At 45.4% G+C, this 26,082-nt stretch overlaps 1 protein-coding gene across 1 annotated transcript in view; it reads right to left on the reverse strand.

Moving 5' to 3' along the window:
* LOC145411189 (latrophilin Cirl-like) overlaps nt 1–12,655 on the reverse strand; it is a 217,982-nt gene extending 205,327 nt beyond the window's left edge. Inside the window, exon 1 of the mRNA XM_080281244.1 lies at nt 12,477–12,655. Coding sequence (XP_080137370.1) covers nt 12,477–12,619 — 143 coding nt within the window. The 5' untranslated portion in view covers nt 12,620–12,655. The remainder of the gene's footprint in view (nt 1–12,476) is intronic.
* Between the last annotated feature and the right edge of the window lie 13,427 nt (nt 12,656–26,082).

Raw genomic sequence — 26,082 nt, forward strand, 5'->3', positions numbered from 1 at the left:
GTCGCTTCAAGCCTGAAACAGCTAAATCGGAAAGTATTTGGTAGATTTGACCAAACTCTGTGGATATGTTGTGATTCATAAAGTGAACATGAGCTGCACAGAACGAATGACCTTGACCAATGGTCATAGGTCAAAATCCGTAAAAAACACAGTCATACCAAAAGTCCCTTAACATTAGGTCTACAATGATATAAGTATTTTCAGAATCCTAAGGGTGTCTACTTCTTAAGATTTCATAACAGGAGTTATCAGAAATCAAATTTTTTTATGTTTTTCGGACTTATCATCAAAAAGTTCCTGAAAACGCTAAAAATGCTAATTTTCTGCGTACATAATTTACGAAGACTTAGTAGCTTGTCATACTTAATGATTTACACGAAATTACAGATTCTCACATACAGATCTTGGTTATAACAAAAATCATGACACTTATCTCTGCACATTCTGTTTATGATGTTATCAATAATACACCGTTTATCACAACCACTGTGTGTATCCTTCAAAGACTTATCTGATGAACAAGTGTGGATTTTTTTTTTTTTTTTTTTGGGGGGGGGTGTTATTCTAGCCTGGAATGTGCCATTATCATCCGCAATATGGAGTTGTTTGAATACTGTTTCAGCAATTTCAGAATTGCAGTTGTTATTATTATTATTATTATTATTATTATTATATTATTATTATTATTATCACCACTTATTACTAGTAGTAGTAGTTGTTGCAGTAGTCATAAACAGTCGATGAAAATATGCATTAGTAGGTTTTCTTAACATCTCATTCTTAGTGATTTAGTTTTTATGGATGTAAGTATAATATTCATTGTTTAAATATAGACACAGGTTACATAAATAACATCCATTAGGTTACAACAGGAATAACCTAGTGAGGATGACGTGTTTGGCATCTTCCACTGCCGACGAGAACACGGAAAGTCAACGCACAAATGTCTTACCTTATCTGCCACGGTATCTCCACATTCACGCCATTTCCTCTTCTCTATCTTCAATATTTCTTTCACGGCTCAATAAGCTCACTGATTATACATAGTTTTCACGTATCTAACGCAAATGTCCCAAGATATTTGTGAAAAATACGAGAGGTGTGACACGTAAATCACTTAAGCACTTTTTTCCGCCCACACTGACGCGGAAGAATACATAATCACTCAGGTCGTCACCTCTTAGTCTCTCCGAAAACTAGTTCCATACACTTAATGCCCACTTTTTACTGCTTTTCTCACGTATTCCTGCTATCAGTCTGCAATGATGTATCAATTATGAATAAATGTTTAGTTAAAAATGCCACAAAAGCAATAGTTATCAAAATATCACCTGGGCAGGTAAGTGGGGAGCGGCGCGTATTACAAGGGAGCGGCAATTTTAGAAAACCTGTCACCTGAGGACTCTACCAATCTTCTCTGTTATTTATTACGCTTACTACACCTTACTAGTCTAATATATTCTGTTCTTGTCACCTTAATATCAACCAAGATTGCATTAAAAACACTGAAGGGAATATAAAAGCCCCGTGGGAAGAAATAAAGCGGTAGGATGTGGTACCTGAGCGACACCTTGGCCTACTAGTATACATGCCAGGACGCAACACTCAGGCGGTCACGTCTCTAGCTCCCCAAAAAACTAGTTCCAAGTATTTTTATTATTATTATTAGTATTATTAGTATTGTTGTTGTTGTTGTTGTTGTTGTTGGTTATTATTATTATCATTTTTATATTTTTGCTGCTTGGATTTCAGATACATACGCGAAAATAAACAGGCCGCTTTTTAAATATTACGGTGCTAATTATTATATACTTCTACAGTGGTTGAGTTAGGATTACAGAAAGACTAGTTAAAATACCGTAAACCAAAATTAATGAGAGAGAGAGAGAGAGAGAGCCACAACCTCGATTAATATAAGCTAAACACAATAGGGATCAACTACACAACACTGGTTTATGATAACTGTGGGCTGTTTACTTTGCCTAATGCGCCGATCGGTACTCTCTCTCTCTCTAACTTCAAATTATCTTCACTTACGCACGTACACTCACTTCCTCCCTCCTTCCCTCCGCTACCTCTCTCTCTCTCTCTCTCTCTCTCCTAATTCCCCCCATCCTCACCTATTCACTTACGATCGCACACACATTTACTCTCTCTCTCTCTCTCTCTCTCTCTCTCTCTCTGACCCCTGTGGAGGAGGAGCAGTGCACGATCAAGTATTTCGCACGAGTTGAAGCCATTACCAATAACGGGACGGAGGGGAGGGCGAGGGGAGGGGAGGAGGGAGGGGAAAGAGGGGGAGAAGGAAGGAGAGAGGGGGAGGAGGAAGGAGAGAGAGGGAGGAGGAGGGGGAGAGAGGGAGGAGGAGGGAGAGAGAAGAAGGGATGGAAGGAGAGGAGCGATAGAGTGAGGGAGGTAGAGAAGGAAAGGAGGAGGGATGGCAGGAGAGAAGATAAGGGATGAAGGGGGGATGGATGAAGGGATGGAAGGAAGGAAGGAAAGGGGGATGGAAGAAGGGAAGGAAAGGGGGATGGAAGGAGGGAAGGAAAGGGGGGATGGAAGGAGGGAAGGAAAGGGGGGATGGAAGGAGGGAAGGAAAGGGGGGATGGAAGGAGGGATGGAAAGGGAGATGGAAGGAGGGAAGGAAAGGGGGGATGGAAGGAGGGAAGGAAGGGAGGTATGGGCGGAGGGAAGGAAGGAGGGGTGGAAGGAGAAGGAAGAAAGGAAAAGAAGGGTAGGAACGGTCAGGGGAAGAAAGAAGGAAAGGAATGACGAGGAGGAATGAGGAAAGGAAATGGGAAGGCAGAGCAGAAGAGGAGGGGAGGGAAGGAATGGAAGGGGAGGGGAGGGGGCATGAGGTGATTGGAAGGAAGGAATGCCGAAGGAAGGAGGGAAGGACGAGAAAGAAAGGAAACTACAAGAAGAGGAAATCAGGAGGAGAGGGAAAGGAAGGGAAGGGAAAGGAAGGGAAGGGAAGGGAAGGGGAGGGAAGGGAAGGGAAAGGAAGGGAAAGGAAGGGAAGGGAAAGGAAGGGAAGGGAAGGGGGTACTAAAGAAAAAAATCCATATATATTAAAGATGACAAAATAAAGAAGAAAATAATAAAGCACTTTGTATAGAAAAAAAAAACATTAGTAAGAGGTGTCAGGGGGTCTCCCAAGCCCACTACGACTCATAAGCGTCCCTCCTTGCCCTGTCACTTTGATCTCGTCCAGTCACTCCCTCCATTCTCTCTCTCTCTCTCTCTCTCTCTCTCTCTCACATCACGCATTATTTTCCCCTCTCCCCTTTCCCCTATACCCTCTACCAACTTTCCCTCTCTATCTATCTATCTATTTATCTATCTACCTGACTATATATATACCTCACAATCAATCAGTCAGCCTATCTATCTATCTATCCATCCATCTATCTATCTATCAGTCCATCTTAATCTCCTCCTCATTCTTCCATCCACATTATCTGCCCCATTATCCCACTACCTCTCTCTCTCTTTCTCTCTCTCTCTCTCTCTCTCTCTCTCATTATCCGCCCCAAACCGGTAATTAAATAACCCCGTAGCCATTGCCCATTTATATACGCCAAATTCCATCCTCATTTTCGCCCTTACGACACCCAGCCACAGGGACTGAATTGCCTGATTTAGCTCTTCCAGGGTGGTTGGAGGGCGGGGGAGGGGGAAGGGGAAGGGAAGGGGAAGGGAAGGGGAGGGGGAAGGTCATGACAGAGGGCGATAAATTTCCAGGGGTCCAGTATTCCAGACCCCCTCTTTAATTCCTCCCCCCACTATCACCCTTTCTCCCTCCCTTCATCCCCTCCATTTTCTCCTCCTCTCTCCCCTCTTCCCCGTTCCTTTATTCCCTATCGTGTTTTCCCCCACTCCCTCCACCCCTCCCATCACCCCCTCTCTCCTACCCCTCACTCTTCTCTTCCCCTCCCCTCTTCTCTCCATCTTTTCTATATCTTTCCCCCCCACTTGTCTTCCCTCCCGAACTCTCTTCCCTTTGTCGTTTCCTTTCTCATTACCATCTTTCCTCTTTTCTTTACTCCCTCCCTACCTTCCTTCCTTCTGTCTCTTACTCCTCTTCCCTCTCTCCTCTCCTTCCTTATCCCTCCTCTTACTCATACTCTCTCCCCCTCCTTACTTCCCTTTCCCTTATCTTTTCCTCCCCCTTCATCTTTCCTCTCACTCTCCTCTTCCTTCGTCAACTCCTCTCTCTCTCTTCTCATCCTCTTCTATCCCTCCTATTCCTCTCCACTCTCTCCTCCCCCTCCACCTTCCCTTCCTCTTCTCTCTTACTCTGTCTTCTCCCCCTCCTCCCTCCCTTTCCTCTCCCCCTCCCTCCCTCCCCCACCTTCACGTTTCGTATCTGCTAATTAAAGAATGAGAGGATAATGTTGACTTACCTCCCTTTCTCTAATTTCCAGTCTCTCTCTCTCTCTCTCTCTCTCTCTCTCTCTCTCTCTCTCTCCCCTGTGGTCCCTTCTATCTAATTTCTCCTGCCTCTCTCTCTCTCTCTCTCTCTCTCTCTCTCTCTCTCTCTCTCTCTCTCTCTCTCTCTCTCCCTCTCTCTCTCTCTTTTCCCTGTGGCCCCTTCTATCTAATTTCTCCTGCCTCTCTCTCTCTCTCTCTCTCTCTCTCTCTCTCTCTCACCTGTCGCTCACATTTCCATTTAAACGATTTACCAGAGAGCAAAGCGAACAATGATGAGCCTGTCTTTAATTCTGGGCGCATCACCACCAGACCTCGAAATTAGAGAGAGAGAGAGAGAGAGAGAGAGAGAGAAATATATGTTACTAAAATCCTTGGAAGAAAAAATTAACTCCTTCCTTTCTTCCTACTTGCTATCAATCCCCACCCTCTTTTCACCAACCCTCTTCATTTTTCCATCTTCATCCTATTTCCTTTACATTTCCCATCATCGTCATTTTCCCCTTTCCCTTCTCCCTAGTAGTCATTTTCCTTTCATTATATCTCTTTTCATCCTGTTTTCTCCTCTTCCTCACATTCCAACCTCCTTCCGATCATCCTCCTATTTCTCTTCCCCTTTCATCATGACCTTATTTCCTTCGATTTCCCATCATAATTTGTCCTTTCTTTCCCCTCCTTCGTCTTTATCTTTTGTCTTTCCCACCATCATCCCTTCAACTTCCCTTCATCTTCCCTTTCCCCCTCCTCATTTCTCCATTTCCCAACCCTCTTCTTTACCATAATTTTTCTTCGTCTAATCATTTCCTCTTTCCCTTCCCATCTCTCTCTCTCTCTCTCTTTCTCTCTCTCTCTCTCTCTCTCTCTCTCTCTCTCTCTCTCCCTCTCTCTCTCTCTCTCTCTCTCTCTCTCTCTCTCTCTCTCTCTCTCCCAGCATCCACCTCGTCAGCTTTCCATTACCACACCTGGAGCCCATTTCACCTGTGGGTTAAGCCCCATGGAAGTTATTTAGCCCCCACCTACGCTGGCTTGTCTCCTGTCTTAGTTACGGGCACAGTAAGGGGCAATTTCTAGTTAGACGTGTATTCTCTCTCTCTCTCTCTCTCTCTCTCTCTCTCTCTCTCTCTCTCCCTCTGAAAGACATATCCTCTCCTTCCGTGTTTTGTTGTGGGCATATTTTCTTTCTATCTTTACAACCTCTCTCTCTCTCTCTCTCTCTCTCTCTCTCTCTCTCTCTCTCTCTCTCAAGCATCGTGACATACAGCTCCGGTCCTCATTAAATCATCGCCCCCAGTACATTATATCCGGCACCAATAACTCTCAAAGGGAAGATGGCGTAGTCTGGCTGTACCGGGAAATTTACCGGGAAGGACAGTATCCCGGGAAGGATAGTATACCGGGATGGAAAATATAACGGAGGATAGTATACCGGGAAGGATAGTATACCGGGATGGATAGTATACCGGGATGGATAGTATACCGGGATGGATAGTATACAGGGAGGATAGTATACCGGGATGGATGGTATACCGGGATGGAAAACACACCGGGAAGGATAATACCGGGATAATTAGGGAGGTCAATACTTTTCTAATGGGAGGGACGGAGTTAGGCAGTACCGGGAAGAGGAGTGGGGAAGGAGTTAGGCAGTACCGGGAAGAGGAGGAATGGGTATGGAGTTAGGCAGTACCGGGAAGAGGAGTGGGGAAGGAGTTAGGCAGTACCGGGAAGAGGAGTGAGGAAGGAGTTAGGCAGTACCGGGAAGAAGAGTGGGGAAGGAGGTATGCTGTACCGGGAAGAAGAGCTGGTTAATAACTGGGGTCACGCTGTACCGGGAAGAATAATTTACCGGGAAGATTACTGGGTTTATTTATACGGGTTGCTAAATAAGGAGGAGTTATTAATAAAGACTCTCTCCCTCTCTCTGAAAACACCCCTAAAGCCATCAAACCCTTTCAGCCTAATGACACCTATTTAATTTTATTTTTCCTAACATCACTCAATTTTACTCCAATTATGAAAGCCAATTAACACTAAAATATAACACCTCCGGTTCGAAAAAAATCTCCTTGGCTGAATAAAATCGTCTGGAGATAACAATAATAAAATGGGATAAAAAAATATCGCAGTGAAAGTGTTAAATAGGGAGACCTAACCAAAATGAGGAGACCTAACCAATCAGACCAAGACGAGGGACCTAAAAAAACACCGATTTACCCCCAACCAAACCTACTTTAAGCCCTATTACCAATCCAATTCCTGATTTCTCCTCTTGAGCAATCTAATCCCTCCTTATTCCTGCACTAAACACTTATTTAATCCCAATCCCTGGTTAATAAATCCCAACCCAAGAGCTTGAAGGCCTCTATCCAATTCTTGTACTTCATCCACTTCAACCTGGCGGATTTTTTCTTCCTCTGGCAGCGTACTTCATGAAAATCAATGAGAAAATAAAACAATACTAAGGCTTTACAACAGAATATCCCAGTGTTAATTTTTTGTTCCGGATTAGCATTAAATATGGAGAGATGGCAATTTTAGACCAAGTACGAGTGAAAGGAGTATATTGTGCTAAAATCCTGTTACAACTCAACAGTAGAAGAGGGAAGGAAGGCAATTTTAGGCGAGGTTAAACTGGACTTAGTGTACTCCCAAACCAGAGTTGTTAGTGCCCAATTCAGTTCCTATGTTCTTGAGATTAGAGACAGACAGGGAGGGATGAGTCTAGGGAGTGGAGAGGGGAAAAATGGGGAAAGGAGGTAGAAAGGGGAAAGAGGGGGAAGGGAGGTAGAAAGAGGAAACAGAATGAGGAGATGGAGCGGGTATGAGATGAGATAGTAGGGGGGGACGAGGGGGAGAGGCAAGCAGGAGAGGGGATGGAAGGGGGTACAAGTGAGGAGCAAGGGGGACAGGAAATGAAGGGGTGAAGGGGAACAGGGAGAATACTAAATGGGAAATGAAGGGTGCAAGTAGGGGTTGGTGAGAGGGATGAGTGGTCGGATGGGGGGGCTGGTAAGAGCGGGGGTAGGGGGAAAGGGGGAGGGAAGAATGGGGGAGGGAGAGAGGGGAGAAGGAAAGGAGTGGGGGAGGAGGTATATGAGGTGCTATCCGTCTTGGGCCTCAATAGTGGGGTGATTAATGGTGCTTCACTGCCTCCTCTGCCCCCTTACCCTCTTTGACGCAAGGACAGGGTCGGGGAGAAGAAGGGAGAGGGAGAGAGAGAAGGGATGAGGAGATGGAAGAGGGAGAAAGAGGAGTTATGGAAAGGAGGAAAGGGAGGAAGAGGGGACGATAGAGAGAGAGTGGTATAAGGTGGGACTTAGAAAGCCAGTGGGAGAAAGAGAGGAAAAAGAGGACTGTGAAAGATGAGAGAGCGGGGAGAGGGAGAGGATGGGGAGAGGGAGAGAACAGGAAGAGGGAGTGAGAGAGGGAGAGAATGGGCAGGAGAGTTAGCTAGGAGCTGGAAAAGAAGAATGAAAGACGAGAACGATGAAAAGTAAAGGGGGGGGAAGAGAGAGAGAGAGAGAGAGAGAGAGAGAGAGAGAGAGAGAGAGAGAGAGAGAGAGAGAGAGAGAGAGAGAGAAGATGGAAAGGTAGGGGAGGGAAATGAGGTGGAACGGTGGTGGAAGGAAGGGAAGGGACACTAAATTATGAACAATGGAAGAGGAAGACGTGGTGGGGAGAGGCAGGATGGAAGGGAAGAGGGAGGGAGAAAGGTTGACGATGATGATGATAATGATGATGATGATGATCCTACTTTTCTCCCTATCTTCCTTCCTTACTATCATTCCTTCCATTATGCCCTCACTCACACCATCTCCACTTCCTTCATTTTTTCAGTTCCTTATTCACTTCTTCACTGATCCACCTACCTTCCTTCCTTCCTTCTCTCCTTCCCTCCCTCCCTCCCTCCCTCCCTCCCTCCCTCCTTCCTTCCTCAGAGGGGGTAAATTTATTAAGGTCATCAGTCAGAAAATCAATCAGATCCTCCCTCCCTGTTTCGTGGGTACCAGACCAATTCCTCCTTCCTTCCTACCTTCCTTCCATCCTTCCTCCCTTCCTTCCTTCCTTCATCCCCCCCTCCCTCCCTTCCTTCTTTTTCTTTCCTTCCTTTCTTCTTTCCTTCCATCACCTTCATTTCTTTTTCACCTTCCTTCCTTCCTTCATGTTTCTACTCTATTACCTGTTCCTAAACCAATTTTACCTGAAGCTTTTTTTTTTTTTTTTTTTACTTGTGTTCCATGTAAACTAAGACTCCTTCCTTCCTTCCATTCATCACTTTTCTTCACCTGCCTTCCTTCACCTTCCTTCACTCACCACATTTTCTTTCTCCTCATCATCTTTTCCACACCTTTACTTCCTTCCGTTAGTCTCTCTCTCTCTCTCTCTCTCTCTCTCTAAGCTAATGCTAATGTGGAAGGTAAATTAGCTTGAAAACTTGTAAACAAAGAGAGAGAGAGAGAGAGAGAGAGAGAGAGAGAGGGGGGAGAACCTCAACATCCCATTCCCTTAAAAATCTGAGCCCCCATTATAAATCACACAGCTCCCCCTTAAAGCATCAAAGAAAATGGCGATATCAGAGAATTTACAGCGGAAAAAGCAAAGGCAGGTGGAAAATGGGGGGGGGGGAGAGAGAGAGAGAGAGAGAGAGAGAGAGAGAGAGAGAGAGAGAATATGAAAAAGAGAAAAATGAGAAATTCGTGACTTGGCATGTATGATGGAGTGAATGAATGTATGGAAAGTGATAAAATGCGTGAATGTATGAATGGCTGCACTACACAGAGGAAGAACAGATAACAGACGGCCTGTTGTGTTGTATAAAGGTTACTGTATAAAAGCCTGACTGTATGGGTGAATGAAGGGGTGAATGAACGTATGAAAAGGGGGCAAAACAAGTTAAAAAAAAAAAAAGTAATAAAAAAAAAAAAAGACTACATGAAAAGCTAAGAAAAAATGTAGATACGAAAGAGGGGTGAGAGAGAGGAGAGGGAGATGAGAAACGAAAGATGGAAGAAACTAGAAAGAGATAAGAAACTGAGAAGAGGGAAGCGACAGGAAAGAGGAAGAGAGAAAACAGATAACAAATGACATTCAATAAATAAGGGCAATTGCAGTATATCACACGAGGCAATAAAGAGAAGGTTAATTATTCAGGTGAAGATGACCCCCCGTCTTTCACTCACTCTGTCTGACCCCACCCCACCCTATGACCCTCACAATCACCTTTATTACTCCTCCCTTATCCACCCTAACTCCACTCCTACTCCACCCATACTCCACTCCCACTCCACACTGAGTCCACCTTCACTTCATCTACTCCACTCCAAACCTACTCTTACGCTGTTCTTAACCCACCCTTACTCCATACTCATCCCGCTTGCTTTACTCCCATCACATACAAACCCCACTCCTACCCCTCCCTTACCCTGCTTCACCCTAACCTCATTCCTTCCTCACCCTAACCCCATCACTGCCTCTCCTAACCCTATTCAACCCGAAAGCTTTTTATTTTACGTCTTTCTTCCTATCTCCAGACGATTTTATTCAGCTTAGGGGAGACTCTGAGACAGCAAAACGGTCCGTGAAGGCTGTATCTAATCCTCCAGACCAGTTTCTCCTCAGCTTATTGAAATGGTCTGAAGATATCAAGAAGAAAATACGTCAGCTGAGTTGTGGCAGACCATTTCCACCGTCATCCTGATTTCACCTCTTTTTTGCCATCATTTCATTTCTCGCAATAAATAAATAAAGAGCGAATTACACGAACGCTGTAACTCCTCCAAAAATAACAAACATGAATCGGGCACGATTTTCATTTTTTTTACTAAATAAATACAGAACGAATTACACGACCGCTGTACCTCCTCCAAAACTAACAAACACGAATCAGGCACGAATTTCATTTCTTTGACTTAAATACTGAACGAATTACACGACCGCTGTAACTCCTCCGAAAATAACATAACCACGAATCAGACACGAAGTTATTTCATTTCTTTTACTAAATAAATACAGAATGAAATACACGAACGCTGAAACTCCTTCAAAACACAGCCACGAATCAGACAAGAAGAACACACGATGAAAAATCGTTCCTTACATAAAAAGCAGTACAAAGGAAAGTAAACAGCAACACATCTAATGCTACCATCGAGGCTGTCTGTCAGAGAAAACGATGACTATGATATCTAATACTATGAGGGGAAGACAGGAATAGCAAAAGGGGGTCCATATAATTACCTACCTTTATCGATATACTTCCTGTAAGTGATTCTGGACTTACCTGTCATCCACTGGGCAGTCTTATCTTCTTTATCTTCTTTGTTGGAGTCTCGAGGAAATATAATAGTATCCCCTTCTATATATTTGGCCAGACGCCTCAATCCCGTAAGGGGTGGCCACAAACAAATCGCCTCCATGTCGCCCTGTCCCCTGCCACTTTGCTGCCCTCCCCTCAGCTCACACACCCCTCTCTCATATAGCTCTCCACTCCATCCCTCCATCTCATCCTCGGTCTCCTCCTCGCCCTGTCCCCTGCCACTTTGCTGCCCTCCCCCCAGCTCACACACCCCTCTCTCATATAGCTCTCCACTCCATCCCTCCATCTCATCCTCGGTCTCCCCCTCCTTCTACCCCCTCCACCTCACTCAAATACATTCTCCTCGTGTCTCCTTAACGCATCGAATTCCTTACGTACATCTACAGCGTGGCCACAAAATCTCAATCTCTCTCATAAATCATTCTGTTATAAAGACTGAAGGAACATGTTCTATAAAATAAATAATATTTCATTGGGTATATGTGACTCGTATCGTTTTGTAGGTGTGTTTTCATGTGTATTTCATCATATTAAAATTTTTCTAGACTGCATTTTGTCATATCAGAAATTTTCAAAGGAGAACAAAGGAAAACGCAATAAATTTAATGGTACTATATAAAACCAGGGCATTGTGGTCACCCTTTATATTTATGTACAAGGCGATTGTGTATATACCACATTTATAGACATATTTATCTGCTCAAAGAAATGGCGAATTCCTGGGATGTGATAGATGTAATGCTGCTAAAGAAGGCCGTGCTAAGTAAGAGCTATTTTCTGCGTAATTAAGGAAAAAATATTACATCTTACGAATAAGTGTGTGTGTGTGTGTGTGTGTGTGTGTGTGTGTGTGTGTGTGTGTGTGTGTGTGTGTGTGTGTGTGTGTGTGTGTGTGTGTGTGTGTGTGTGTGTGTGTGTGTGTGTGTGTGTGTGTGTGTGTGTGTGTGTGTGTGTGTGTGTGTGTGTGTGTGTGTGTGTGTGTGTGTGTGTGTGTGTGTGTGTGAGTAAATTGGGAGTGTGTCGTCCTGTCTCGGCTACCCCCTTTTTCTTTGGGGGAAGCAGCCTAGGTATGCAGTATATACAGTCAGATAGATAGACAGATAAATAATAAATCCCTCAAAGTAGACAGAACAGTAGTAGTGATCCCATATAAACCCCTTGAAGGATTATCAGTCTATTCAAGGGTAGATGATCAGCCTTTTCTCCAGGTGCCATACATAAAAAAAAATAAATAAATAAAAAATCCAGTCATCTCTTGGGAATCAAACCTACAGAAAGACTTCACCCAATAATAATAATAATAATAATAATAATAATAATGATAATAACAAAAAATCCAGTGACCTCTCGGGAATCGAACCTACAGAAAGCCAACACTCTGACTTGCGCATCTGAACCACTTGCCCACCAGGCGTCCTTCAAGTAGTAATAGACACGAATCACCCTGGACTTCAGTTTATGGAAATGGTGGGTGGGAGAGAGAGAGAGAGAGAGAGATTAGAGCTTCGAAACTAAAGAATTCAAGCTCTATCCTCTCTCTCTCTCTCTCACCCAATATTTCCACTTACAGCTTGAAACTAGAGAACTCAAGCTCTAACCTCTCTCTCTCTCTCTCTCTCTCTCTCTCTCTCCAAACCAACATTTCCACCTGTCGCAATGGATCATCTACCTCGAGTTCCGCATCAACCTCCCTTTCTACCTCAATTTAGGCATCTACGTCTGTACTCACTTGTCATGCAGGACGCGGTGTGATCGAGGACTCATGCAATTGACAGACCACTCCGTATTGCCGTGCTCGTTGCAGATGGTGATGGAGAAGCGACCGTAGTTGGCACGGATCAGGTTAATTACGTGGCCGGGGTCGCACTCCATGTTCAAGGTGGACCCCTCACACGCGTAGGCTGTCCTGTATCTTGGGCGCTCTGCAATGGGGGAGAGGATATGGTTAGGGGAGAGATAATGGGTAAGGAAATGTGAGATAATGGGTAAGGAAATGTGAGATAATGGGTAAGGAAATGGTGTGGCTGAGGAATAATAATGGGGTTGGTGAGATAATGGGTAAGGAAATGTGAGATAATGGGTAAGGAAATGCAATGCCTGAGGAATAAAAATGGGGTTGGAGAGATAATGGGTAAGGAAGTGCAGCGGCTGAAGGATAATAGGCTTGGTGAGATAACTGGGCAGTAAAATACAGTAATGGGGTTGATGTGATAAGATAGTGAGGAAATATTCTGGTTTGAGTTGATAAAGGAGGTTAAGGAGATAAAATGGGTGAGGAAAATGTTGAGAGAATATAATGGTTGAGGAGGAAAAATGGTTAGAAAAAATGGTTGACGACATATTCAAAAAATGGCTGAGGAGAAAATGGTTGAAGGTATAATGGATGAAGATATAAAATGGATGAGGAGCCTAATGGTTGGACAGACATAATGGATGAGGAGATACAATGACTGAAGAAATAAAATGGCTAAGTCGGTGAAAATAGGAGCTGCGGGAGAGTCAAGATTACCATTAAAGACAGAAACAAAAAATTAAAACCATTTCAATCAGTGGGTCGAAAGTAGGGACAGTTCTTCAGCTTACTATGTCTACGGGATCTTTTTCAACGTCTTTTCCCATCATCCTATATCTAAAACACAAAGGCCGAGTGATAGTCTGAGAGAGCCTTTAGATAAGTGCCTATCGACCCCACGTGCATAATAAGACAATCAATTTTAGCGAGACACAAGGTAGTTACGCATATCGGGGCGTGACAGGGTAGTGAGGCATAGTGGCAGAGGGGCAAGATGGGGAGACTAATGTGGTTGCAAGGTGGGGAGACTAACGCGGGTGCAAGGTGGGGAGACTAATATGGGTGCCATGTGGGGAGACTAATGTGAGTGCAAGATGGGGAGACAAATGTGGGTGCAAGGTGGGGAGACAAATGTGGGTGCAAGGTGGGGAGACTAATGTAGGCGCAAAGTGGGGAGACTAATGTGGGCGCAAGGTGGGGACACTAATGTGGGTGCTAGAAGGGGAGATTAATGTAGGTGCAAGGTGAGGGGACTAATATGGATGCAAGGTGGGGAGACTAATGTGGGTGCCATGTGGGGAGACTAATGAGGGTGCAAGGTGGGGAGACAAATGTGGCTGCAAGGTGAGAACACTAACAGGTGGGTGGGGCAAGGCAGCCAAGTCCCTAAGGCAAATCAGGAGGGGTGGAAGGACTAAAAGACATAAAGGAAGAATATAAACAATTACACACACCTTGCTCCTCAGGGTATATGACTAAGGCAACAAAACACAATCATCCCCAACACTAACAAGAATGACAACATGTAACTCAAACCATGTAACTGTAATTTTATCAGTATTTTCTGTTCCACTTATTACACCTTCTTGACCAAATCATTAATCTAAAAAAAAAAAAAAATACTTCCTTAAACTCAACATCAAGATATTCATCAATCAAGAGTAAAGCTAGAAGGTGTGAGCTAGATGGTAAACAAAATGCAATGTACAACGAATAATGTACAAATAAGAAAAGGGATTAACAAAAGGGAAGGATGCATACACACAAAAAAGTGAACACATAAATATTACCCCCTCCACTGAAAGAAAAAATCATCAATCATCATCATCATCATCATAAATAAATAAAGAAGCCCCAAACACTACTCGCAAAAAAAAAAAAAAAAAAAACTACACAGACGACCAAAAAAACTCCACACACAGAATATCCCAAACAGAAAGCTTCCTTCCAAAAAATTATCCTCCCCCTCCCCCCACCACAGTGTATCAGAGAAGAGATAGATGCCACACACACACACACACACACACACACACACACACACACACACACACACACACGAACCTACAAACCCCCATCCTCCTTGCTTGCTCCATTTGCAATAACTCTCGCGCCCATGGTCATACGTTCCTCTCTCTCTCTCTCTCTCTCTCTCTCTCTCTTTCGACCTACCTTGTTTCCCTCTCTCTCACCAACACTCTTTCTCTCTCTTAGCAAACTCTGTCTAAATTTCTTCCTTTCCTCTCTCTCTCTCTCTCTCTCTCTCTCTCTCTCTCTGATACTCTCTTTTTCTCCTTTCACACTTTCCTGTAAAATGTCCACGCCAGTTTTTCTATACTGTGTGGTGTTCCTTCTGACTTTTTCCTGCCGCTTCGGCTACAGGGTTTGGGGGGCGGGGGAGAGCCTTCTTCTTTGCTAACTTTATCTCATTCTTGTAGTTCAGTTACTCTTCTAGGAGCTGCCAAGCATGGGCCAACCGGTCTACTGCAGTTATCCTCTCTTCTTATGCTTTTATGTTTCTCTCTCTCTCTCTCTCTCTCTCTCTCTCTCTCTCTCCTCACCTGGCACCACCTACCCTGATTAATCCCATTTCATCAGAGCCTAATTCCCTTTCCTTTCTAAATCACTCTAACCAGCCTCTCATTACCTCCTTCCATTTCACCTCCCTTTATTTCAGACACGAGTAGGAAGAGTCGAGAGAGAGAGAGAGAGAGAGAGAGAGAGAGAGAGAGAGAGAGAGAGAGAGAGAGAGAGAGAGAGAGAGAGAGAGAGAGAGAGAGAGAGATACAAACAAAAAAGTCAGGAGCACCAGTAATAATCACCAGGTTGTTGAACTAGGAAGGCTGGGGGAGTTTCTGGATCCTACTTCCCCCCACCCTCTCTCTCTCTCTCTCTAACACCATTCCCCTTCAATACCCCTCAGTTCTTCCCCGCCTCCCCAGTCCCTCCCCAACTACCAGTACTAATTATACTTCCTCCCCTTCTCCCCTGCACATCCACTCCCCTCCCTATTCAATTCGTCACCTCACCTTCCGAGATCCTCCCTCTCTCAGCGCTCATCTTCTACCTTCCCCTCCCCCTCTCTCCCCCCTCTCCTCCCAATCATTTCTCCCCCTCCCCTTTTCCCCAGCTACACATCTCCTCTCCCCTGCTAATCCTCCCTTTCCTTCTCCCCTAGCTCCCTGTCCCCACCTCTTCTCTTCCCCTCTCCCTTCCCATCTTTCCGGCCCCCCTTTCTCCTTAACTACTCATCTCATTCCCCAGCTCATACTCCCTTTCTCCCCTTGTCCTCTCTTACCATATCCAGCTATTAGTACTCATTTTACCTCCCCATCTCTCAGTTTCTCATCCTTCCCCATATCCTCCTTCCCCTTATCTCCCCTTTATTTTCGTATGCTATGTGGTGCTGCTGCTTAACACGGTTCTATGAAGTGCTGTAAGTGCTTTAATTATAAGTGCTATGATTTATTTTCTGCCAAGAGGAAACACCCAGAGTCTGAAACCAGTAGGTTATGTTGTGGCACAAGAAAAAATCAAGATGTGTAATAAGGTGTACTATAATGTGCCTGATGTGCTTTAATTAATGCTATGATGTGCCCTATGAGGTGTACAATAACGTGCTACAAGTGCAATTATGTTCACAGGCTTACAAGTGATAAGCAGTGTCATGGGGTGGTTCAATAAGGTTTACTAATAACGACAGAAGTATTGCAACAGGGTATGAAATAATCTTAAGTGTCGTAATAAAGCTCCATGATGTGCCAGTACAGTAACGAGTTGTGCTTTGAGGTGCCGTGATGAGGTGTTCTAGGTGTGAGGACCCTGTTCCACATTTACAAACCTTCTAAAGTTATGCATAAAACCTGTACATTCACTCACCATCACCCACACACCTACCAACACTCCGCACCGAACCAAAGCATCAAAATAAATAACAATACGAAAAACAACTCTACTCTTGGTAATATTTCTAAGTAGACTGATTATTATCCTGGAAATTGGTTCAGATTTTTGATAATTGCGAACCACAGCTCGGCTACCCAAGGGCGCTTGCGCAGGAATTAATCTCTCAACACCAGGCATAAATAAAACCTATCTCGCCAATCTGACGCCCGCAAGATGGCTCGGAGCTTGCCCATTGAAGTTTCCCCATTACTATTTTTCCCCATTCAACCCCCTTTCCATTTCATTTCCCATTTAGTTAAGAATCACAGAGAAATAGGGGAGATTTAAAATGCCTGGACTGAGTAACGGAAGGACGCGCAGGGGAATATCCGGACAACGCGCACGACAAAAACAAAGACCCCGCGATGGCAACAGCGCGCGCAGCCATCAAGTCGAAGCTCTGGGCAATAATTACAACATATTCAGCCGCAGATGATCTATGAGCGAAGCCGGACCCCACCCCCCCCGCCGAAAAACTGTGGGCTGATGCTTATTCTATCGTTCGTTTGAGAGAGAGAGAGAGAGAGAGAGAGAGAGAGAGAACAGACGAGAACTGAAGACAAAGCACTGCAAAGAAGACAGAACTGGAGAGAGAGAGAGAGAGAGAGAGAGAGAGGCGAAGACGTGGATGAACCTGCTCGGACAATGGGCTCGAACATAGTGGAATTTTTCGATTAATCAACGCCTTCCTACCGCTCCCCCCTCCCCCTCCTCTTCCCCTCTGGACTGGTGTTAACTTGCACACGTTTGCTCCCCTCCTCCCCACCCTACTCCCCTTCCTGATCTCCCCCTCCCCTTAAACCATGAAATATCCTCGCTTGCCGACTCAGGAAAACAAAAGGGGGGAAAGAAAAATATCTGATTTACACATTCTTAAGCGACAAATGCACAGGTGTATCCAAAAGTTCGCTTATACTTCCACTGCGTCTGCTTCACACTTGGATCTGTCTAACTCTCCTCCCTGACGCATCATCGTATCAACAGGACTCTTCATGTATGGACAGGGAAACGTACCATGCCTCTCTCAGCTTTGGAGTATTTGCCAACAGAAAGACAGTGAAAGGCTGAAGTGATATGTTTGACGAGCTCTTGCCTCTGATCTGTACCGTCTTCCTCTGTCTAGTCGCACGTCTAACCCCTAAGTTTTTCCATGATGATGATGATGATGATGATGATGATAGACACTATAAAAAAACGTTCAGTACCACCCCAAGCCAGTCTCCCTCATGTACTCCTCACATGGCATGCGACTAATAAGATGATAGCAGTGATGTCGACAACAACACATGATGATGACAACAGTAATGATAACGATGAATGATGATGTTATGACTGCGATGATGAAAGTGATGGTGATAATAGCAATGACTGATCATGATGATAAGAATGTTGATGAAAGTGATAAAGATAACACACGATTTATTTATTTATTAATTATTATTACTATTATTATTATTATTATTATTACTTGACTACTTTTACCACTTAATTATTAACTGGTTTGATTATAAAGCACTGAGAGAGAGAGAGAGAGAGAGAGAGAGAGAGAGAGAGAGAGAGAGAGAGAGAGAGAGAGAGAGAGAGAGAGAGAGAGAGAGAGAGAGAGAGAGAGAGAGAGAGAGAGAGAGAGAGAGAGAGAGAGAGAGAGAGAGAGAGAGAATCATCACCCCTATCTATAAAAAAAAAAAAAAAAGGAAAAAAACTCGTACCGACAATATATCATTAATTTACTAAGAGGTGAGGAAGAGACCCAATATATTCCAGCACCTCTAAGGGGAGACTCATTTAAAAACACTCCGGGGTGGAATGAGGGAGGGAGGGTGCAAGGAATATGGGGAGGGAGGGAGGTTGGAAGGAAGAAGAGGGGAGGGAGGGAGGCTGGAAGGAAGAGGAAGGAAGGGAGGGAAGCTGAAAGGAAGCGGAAGGGAAAGAAGGAGGCTGGAAGGAAGAGGAAGGGAGGAAAGGAAGCTGGAAGGAAGAGGAAGGGAGGAAAGGAAGCTGGAGGGAAAAGGAAGGGAGGGAGAGAGGCTGGAAGGAAGGGAGGGAGGGAGGGAGGTTGGAAGGATGAAGAAGGGAAAGAGTGAGACTTGAAGGAAGAGAAAAAGGAGGCTGGAAGGAAGAGGATGGGAGGGAGGGAGGTTGGAAGGAAGAAGAAGGGAGGGAGGGAGGTTGGAAGGAAGAAGAAGGGAGGGAGGGAAGTTTGAAGGAAGAAGAGGGGAGGGAGGGAGGCTGGAAGGAAGTGGGAGGGAGGGGAGGGAAGGAGGGCATAAATTGAGGGAAGAAAGGATGGGGAGGATGGGAGAGAGGAGTGGAAGAAGAGGGAGGAGTGGAGAGAGACAGAGAGAGGGAGTGGAAGAAGAGGGAGGAGTGGAGAGAGACAGAGAGAGGGAGTGGAAGAAGAGGGAGGAGTGGAGAGAGACAGAGAGAGGGAAGGAGTAAAAGAAACAAGAATGGAGAGCGTGGAAGGAAGAAGGAGAGAGTTGAGAGAGGCAGAAGGAGGGAAGGAATGAAGGAGACGAGAGAGGCGATGGAAGAAAGGGGGAGGGAGTGCACAGAAATACAGAGGGGGAGGAGGGAAGGAGGTAGGAAGGGAGGGGGTGGAAGGATTATGGAGGGGGTTGAGACAAGCAAGGAGGTCTTAATGGAAAGAAAGGAGGGAGAATGGAGTGTGGAATCCAGCTGGAGGGATGGAGGTCAGGTGAATAAGGGCATAGGTAAGTGTGGACGAGGAGGAATATACTGAAAGAGAAAGGATAATAAAAAAAATCAGGAAGGAGCGGGAAAAATGAAAGAACAGCTGAAATAAAGTATGATGTGGAGTCTTTATTTATTTCTACAGCATTACTCTATGTCCCAACAAAACCCATACAGGAAAGGTTTACGGATCCTCAAAACAAGTCAAGGAATCTCATCAAAATGTCTTCATTTATACAGGCAAACTCTAGATACTTAAGCTGAAATTGCCAAAAAAAAAAAAAAAAAAAAAATTATATAAAATGAGTATACACACGAACATCCGTAAACTTCATGATGGTCTCCAAATTTGTGTACCTTTTCATATATTTTACACCACAGAGCCATAGTAATGATAAAGGGTTTCGCTGGAAGAGTGGGTTTACATTTTTCTTATCTACCCCAACACGTTTTGCTCCTCGCGCAAGATATTTATAGCTTAACCTAAGATGTGAGAGGGGAAAACAAGGTGAAGATATTTCCCCCATCTTGCTCACATCAAAGCGACAGGGAATAAAAACACCTACACGTGTCCCCTCTAGCCTGTTAAGATGTTGTTGTGGATGGGGACGATTGAGGTACGTGTGGGTCGGATGGTATTGATGAGAAAGACAGAGGTCTCTCTCTCTCTCTCTCTCTCTCTCTCTCTCTCTCTCTCTCTCTCTCTCTCTAACCTAAATGAGGTACATGGACATGGAGTTAAATGGATACAGGTGAATACACACAAACAGACAGGTAAATGTTCCACTCGCTGCCTCTTCCTCTCATTCCTCTTCCTCCCCATCTCTCTCCCTCTTCTTGTTCGCACTCCCCTTATTTCCTCCCCTTCACTGCAATTCTCCTCCCTTTCTCCCTCACTCGCTCTCCTCTCACCCCATCAATTCCTTTGTGATCCCGCACTCCCTCTTCCTCTCATTTACTCCCCATTACTCTCACTCCCCGCTCTCCCCCTCCCTCTTCCTCTCACTCCCTTCTCCCCTTCCAAGCTAAAACACTCTCCATTCTTCTTACTTCCCTCTCCTCTTCCCCTTCCTCTAAACCCCCCTTTCCCTCCATCCCTCACCCACTCTACCTCCCCTCTCATCTTTCCTCCTCCCCCTTCACCGTTTCACCTCTCCTCTCGTGTCCCCTCCCTCTCTCTCCTTCCCTCTCCCCTCTCTCCTTCCCTCTCCCCGTTCCACCTCTCCCCCTCCCCTCTCACCCCGCTCCCCTCTCCCCGTCAGCACAGGGCCCAAGTTAAACACTGGTTCAAACTCCCGGTAACTTTGGCTCATGACATTAACCCACTACCGGGAGGACTGCACATTGCCTCGCTTCACTTCATCCCAGTTCGTCTCTCCTCCCGGTTCATCTAACCCCGGTTCGTCTCTTCCCGCTTCAACTCACACGGGTTCGTCTCGCCTCCCGGTTCACCCCACCCCGGTTCGTCTCGCCTCCCGGTTCATCTCACCCCGGTTCGTCTCGCATCCCGGTTCACCACACCCCGGTTCTCTTCATCCCGGTTTAGTTTTTGGCTTCTTTCGTTCCGGCTCTCTAAATGTGGGAACTAGAAAGCACAATTTTATCTATCTGTTTATCCATGTATCTATCTATGCCCATATACTAACCTACCTATCTACTTTATCTACCTATCTACATCTACCTATGCCCATATACTAACCTACCTACCTACTTACCTACCTACCTATCTACTTTACCTACAGTATCTATATCTATCTATGCCCATATACTAACCTACCTACCTATTTATCTATCTATCTGTCTCTTATCTACCTATCAACCAACATATATTGGATGGTATTAATGATTACTAACTTTCTCACGTATAACAGCGACAATACTTCTCTCTCTCTCTCTCTCTCTCATCTCCGCGCAATAACCACCAATAACCTGAGTGTCCTGCCAACCCTAGACAAAGGGGGAGGTAAATGACAATTACCCACACGGATCCCCCCCTCCCTCCCTCCCTCCCTCTCTCTCTCTCTCTCTCTCTCTCTCTCTCTCTCTCTCTCATTTAGATTACTTCACTCTCATCCGGTCCACCTAACTCACTCTGGCACTTTTTCTAACGTGTTCTGAATGCCACTCTCTCTCTCTCTCTCTCTCTCTCTCTCTCTCTCTCTCTCTCTCTCTCTCTCTCTCTCTCTCTCTCTCTCTCTCTCTCTCTCTCTCTCTCTCTCTCTCTCCTTACAACATCACTGACTAACCCTTTTTCTATCCCATTCAGACTAATCACTCTCTCCCAATCCCCTGTCCCTCCCTCCCTCCCTCCCTCCCTCCCTCCCCCCTCTCTCTCTCTCTCTCTCTCTCTCTCTCTCTCTCTCTCTCTCATCACGCCAGAAGCCACTAGCACGGGTCCTGGAGATTACATGCTTATTGAACCACTTAACTGTTGCTGATGAAATGAAGCCTGCCCAAGAGAGAGCAGGGACAAGGCTTGATGATGATGATGATGATGGATGATATGATGATGATGATGATGATGATGATGGATGACATGATAATGATGATGATGATGGAGAGACTGTTGATGATGATGAAGATGATGGATTGATTGATGATGATAACGACACTGAATAGACTGATGATGATGATGATGACGACGGAAAGTAGAGGGAATAAAGAGGGACTGGAAGAGGAAGAGAGGATTGAGAGGTAGTGGAGGAGGAAGAGAAGGGGTGAGATGGTGGTGGTGGTGGTGGGGAGGGGATAGAGAGGGAATGGTGAAGGAATCGAAAGGTTAAAGTGGGAATGATGAAGGGGAAAAGAGGCTAGAGAGTGAATGGTGAGGATAGAGAAGAAAGTGGTGCTGGTGCAGAGGAACAGATGATAGAGATTGTTGAGGAGGAAGAAAGGATAGAGAGATTGGTGACGAGGATAAAAAAAAAAGAGAGGGAGAGGTGAGAGGAGAATAGGGGGAGAGAGCGGAGTGATGAGTAAGGATGAAGAGGGAGAGAAGGGGGAAGAAGGTGAAAGAATAAGGGGAATGGACAAGGAATAGGGAGAAACAAGAGGAAGATGGATAGGTGAAAGGGAGAGGGACAAAACCCGCCGTGAGGAAAGCAGGGACGTGGTAAGAGGATGATGACGATGGAGAAGAAAGAGGGATGGAGATGGAATGGAGAAGAGAGGATAGACAGGTATACCGAAAGAGAGAAGGATGAGGCGAGAGAGAGAGAGAGAGAGAGAGAGAGAGAGAGAGAGAGAGATGAGAAGGTACAGGAGGAAATTAGAGGAATCAATGGAGTAATGAACGAAAACTGAATAAGGTTTCCATCGCTATCTTTATCATTATTTGTTCAAATAGTCATTTTCCTATTAAATAATCGAATCCCACATCCTTAGGCATTTATTTTTTTCAGTATTTATTATCGTAACAGAATCTCAGGCTACGAAACATTATCAGTGCATACTGATTCCTTGGTTATCTTCCTTGGCATTATTTTTATCATTTCAACAGAGGAGGCTTCTCGTCAATGGGTGTGACAAGTCTAATATGAAGCCAAAACACTCACACATTTACCGTACAATTACCATCAAAAGGGTGAATAAGTCTTAATATCAAGTCTATAACACCAAAATTATACACAACACAATTACCATCAAAAGGGGTGAATAAGTCTTAATATGAGGCCTCAGACAATCACTCATTTACCGTACAATTATCATCAAAGGCGTGAATAAGTCTTTAATATCAAGCATAAAACACCCAACTATTTACATCACAATTATCATCAAAGTAGTGGATAAGTTTAACAAAATCTAAAACACACACACACACACACACACACACACACACACACACACACACACACACACACACACACACACACACACACACACTTATTTACCACACCATCACCATCGAAGGGGAGAATAAATCTAATAAAGCCTTTAAAAAAACACTTACTCATTTACCGCCCACTTATCCACTTTCCCCTTTAATAATGGAATAAGTGAGGCCCCCAACTCCGTCACTTAAGAGGGAGATGAATGCTGGTGGGAAGAACTTACCTGGCGAGTGGGGGGGATTGTAATTAGCAGGGCTCTCTAAGTTGATTGTGGCACGAACAGACTCGATGGGGAGGGGAATGGGGGAGGAGGAAGGGGAGGAGGGGGGAGAAGGGGAGAGACGGGAGGAGGAAAGGGGGAGAGAGAGGGGAAGAAGAATGAAGGAGATAAAGGGAAGGAGGAAGGGGGAAGAGAGAGGGGAAGAAGAATGGAGACAGAGGGGAAGACAAGGGAGAGAGAGAGAGAGAGAGAGAGAGAGAGAGAGAGAGAGAGAGAGAGAGAGAGAGAGAGAGAGAGAGAGAGAGAGAGAGAGAGAGAGAGAGAGAGAGCAATGGGAAAACGAAAGAGCAATAGGGTCCTCAAAGTTGATTGTATCCAGAACAGACTTGACCGTGAGGGGGAGAGGAAGGTCAGAAGGGGAGAGGAGAGTTTGAGGAGGAGAAGAAAATTAAAAGGAGAGAGGAGAGTTAGAGGAGAAGAGGATGATGAAGAGAAATGGAGAGGAAGTGGGGTAACAAGAGGGATGGGGAAGGGAGAAGGCGAGGACAAGGGAGAAAGGAAGGGAGGGCAAGGGGGACGGAAGGGAGGGTTAGGAGAGGGGAGGGCAAGGGGGACGGAAGGGAGGGTTAGGAGAGGGGAGGGGAAGGGGAAGCTGGGATAAGGAGAAGGAAAATGATATAGGGAAGGGGGAAAGAAAATGCGGAACAGAACTTGCCTCCAGCTTATTCAGTTTAAGGAGGAAGGGAGAGAGAGAGAGAGAGAGAGAGAGAGAGAGAGATGCATGGTGAATGGGGGAAGAGTGAAGAGGCAGAGCGATGTATGGGGAAGGAGGATAGGTCTGGTCAGTGCTGTTGATAACGACCATAATTGTGATAAGCGTAATCCCAATATCACCATCGAAAAGTCTACGGCATTCTCACACCATGTTTCACTGCCAACATTAAAATATCTTCGAAAAATTCACATCACAGGACATGGATAATAAGGGATGGTAGGAACACGAGTATTTCACTGCCGTCAGCTTTTAAAACTCTTTCTGTCTGAGATATCGATAAACAAAGCCACACACAGAGAGGAAGGCACAAAAATACAGACCTACAAATACAGACGAAGTACCCCGGATGAGCCTTAACCAGACGATTCAGCCACCATCACAATCCTCTTTCCCCATGACGTAAAAGACACTCCCAGGGGACACGGCGATGGAGGCCAGGTGAGCGAAAACTTTTAACCCGGCGATCACAAGGGAAATCACGGTGTTTTTCTTATATTTCGTCCACATTTCTTTAAAGTTTCACCCTTATGATCGCTAAAACCATCCAATATCGTCCCGTTTTCCCTATTTTTCGTCAATTTTTCTCATCTTGTAAAATGATGACACAACATTCCTTGGAAATTACTTATTACTTAACTCTTCCTAAAATTTTTCGGCCACGTATTTATCTCTAAAGTATAATTGCACAGGTCTAGTGAGGAGGAGGCCGTCAACTAAAGCACCACGATTCGAATCCAAGGGGTGGCTGGTCTCCTACGGCTTAAATGGTCTCCAACCCAGTGTCCTCCCATGGTTCGGGTCCACCGCCCCGGGGATCCTAAGAGTAATAGTAATTGTATCTCCTGGCTTACCTGAATGTGAACTCTGTGGACTGCAGGCTGAAGTCCAAGTTACCCTTCATCTGCTGTCCACCATCCTCCTTTCGGTCGGCAGAGAGGAAGCTGTGGAACTTCTTTATAACTCGGCAGCGGAGTATGCCAGATATATCAGTGCCACCACGTTAAGGCGTCCCTCTTTGGCATCCCCGGGGCTCCTAAAGGGGGTACTAGGGAAATGATTTTTTTCTAGTGTTGTGATGTATGTTTTATTTCCGATTCACCGATTCTTTAGCGCAGGAGGGGGATGCCTTCATGTGGTGGCAGAGATATCCTGCTGGCTCCACTGCCGGGTTACATAAAGCGTCCCTCAACTCCCTTCCTATCCCCAGAAAGGATGATGGTGGACCTCAGGAAAGGAGAACTTCAGACTGTGGTTTAATCCCCCAAGATGAAGATGGTGGACTGAAGGAGAAAGGAAACTTCAGACTGCACTCCCCTGGGTTCACGTTCAGATAAGCCTGGGGACGCTAACAATTTCCTTTTGCTGTACCTCGACTATCGCCAAAACCCCATCGCTTTTCCCCTTAATCTTCGTCCTCGTGTCCCCTCGACCCGTGATCTGGATTTAGACCCTCGCTGACCGGCATTCCTAAAGACGAGGTATCTAAATCGGTTCTTTTGTCTCCGTAGCGGGTTCATTACGGCCTCTCTGCGGGTGTGGCATCGCTGCACTGCCTCGACCCATTATCACAGCCGCAGCACCACAATTACACTGGGAAGGTGATGGGAGAAAAGGTGGACTCTGTGTGTGTGTGTGTGTGTGTGTGTGTGTGTGTGTGTGTGTGTGTGTGTGTGTGTGTGTGTGTGTGTGTGTGTGTGTGTGTGTGTGTGTGTGTGTGTGTGTGTGTGTGTGTGTGTGTGTAGGGAGAAGGGAGACAGAGGGGATGTGGAGGGGAGGAAGAGGAGTAGCTAAGAGGATAAAAGGTGGGAGGAAGGGAACGATGAAAGCGTGTATGAGGGGGAGAGAAAGGGAGAGGGGAGAAATGATGTGCGTGGGTGATGGGGAAAGGAGGTGGGAGGGAAGAAAGAATGGGTACGGGAGGAGGGAGGAAAGGCTGTGTGGTGGTAAAGGAGGGAGATATATTCGAAGGGAAAAGAAAGAGTGGGAAGCATGGAGAGGTGTATGAGGGGTGTGGAGGGTGAGCAGATAGGAGGGAGGACAGACCGAGAATCAAAAGGAAGGACAATTACAGGAGGAAGGCGG

This window comes from Coenobita brevimanus, chromosome 88 (genome assembly GCF_032717465.1).
Source record: "Coenobita brevimanus isolate Jiangsu-jjx chromosome 88, ASM3271746v2, whole genome shotgun sequence".
Classification (NCBI taxonomy): Eukaryota; Metazoa; Arthropoda; class Malacostraca; order Decapoda; family Coenobitidae; genus Coenobita; species Coenobita brevimanus.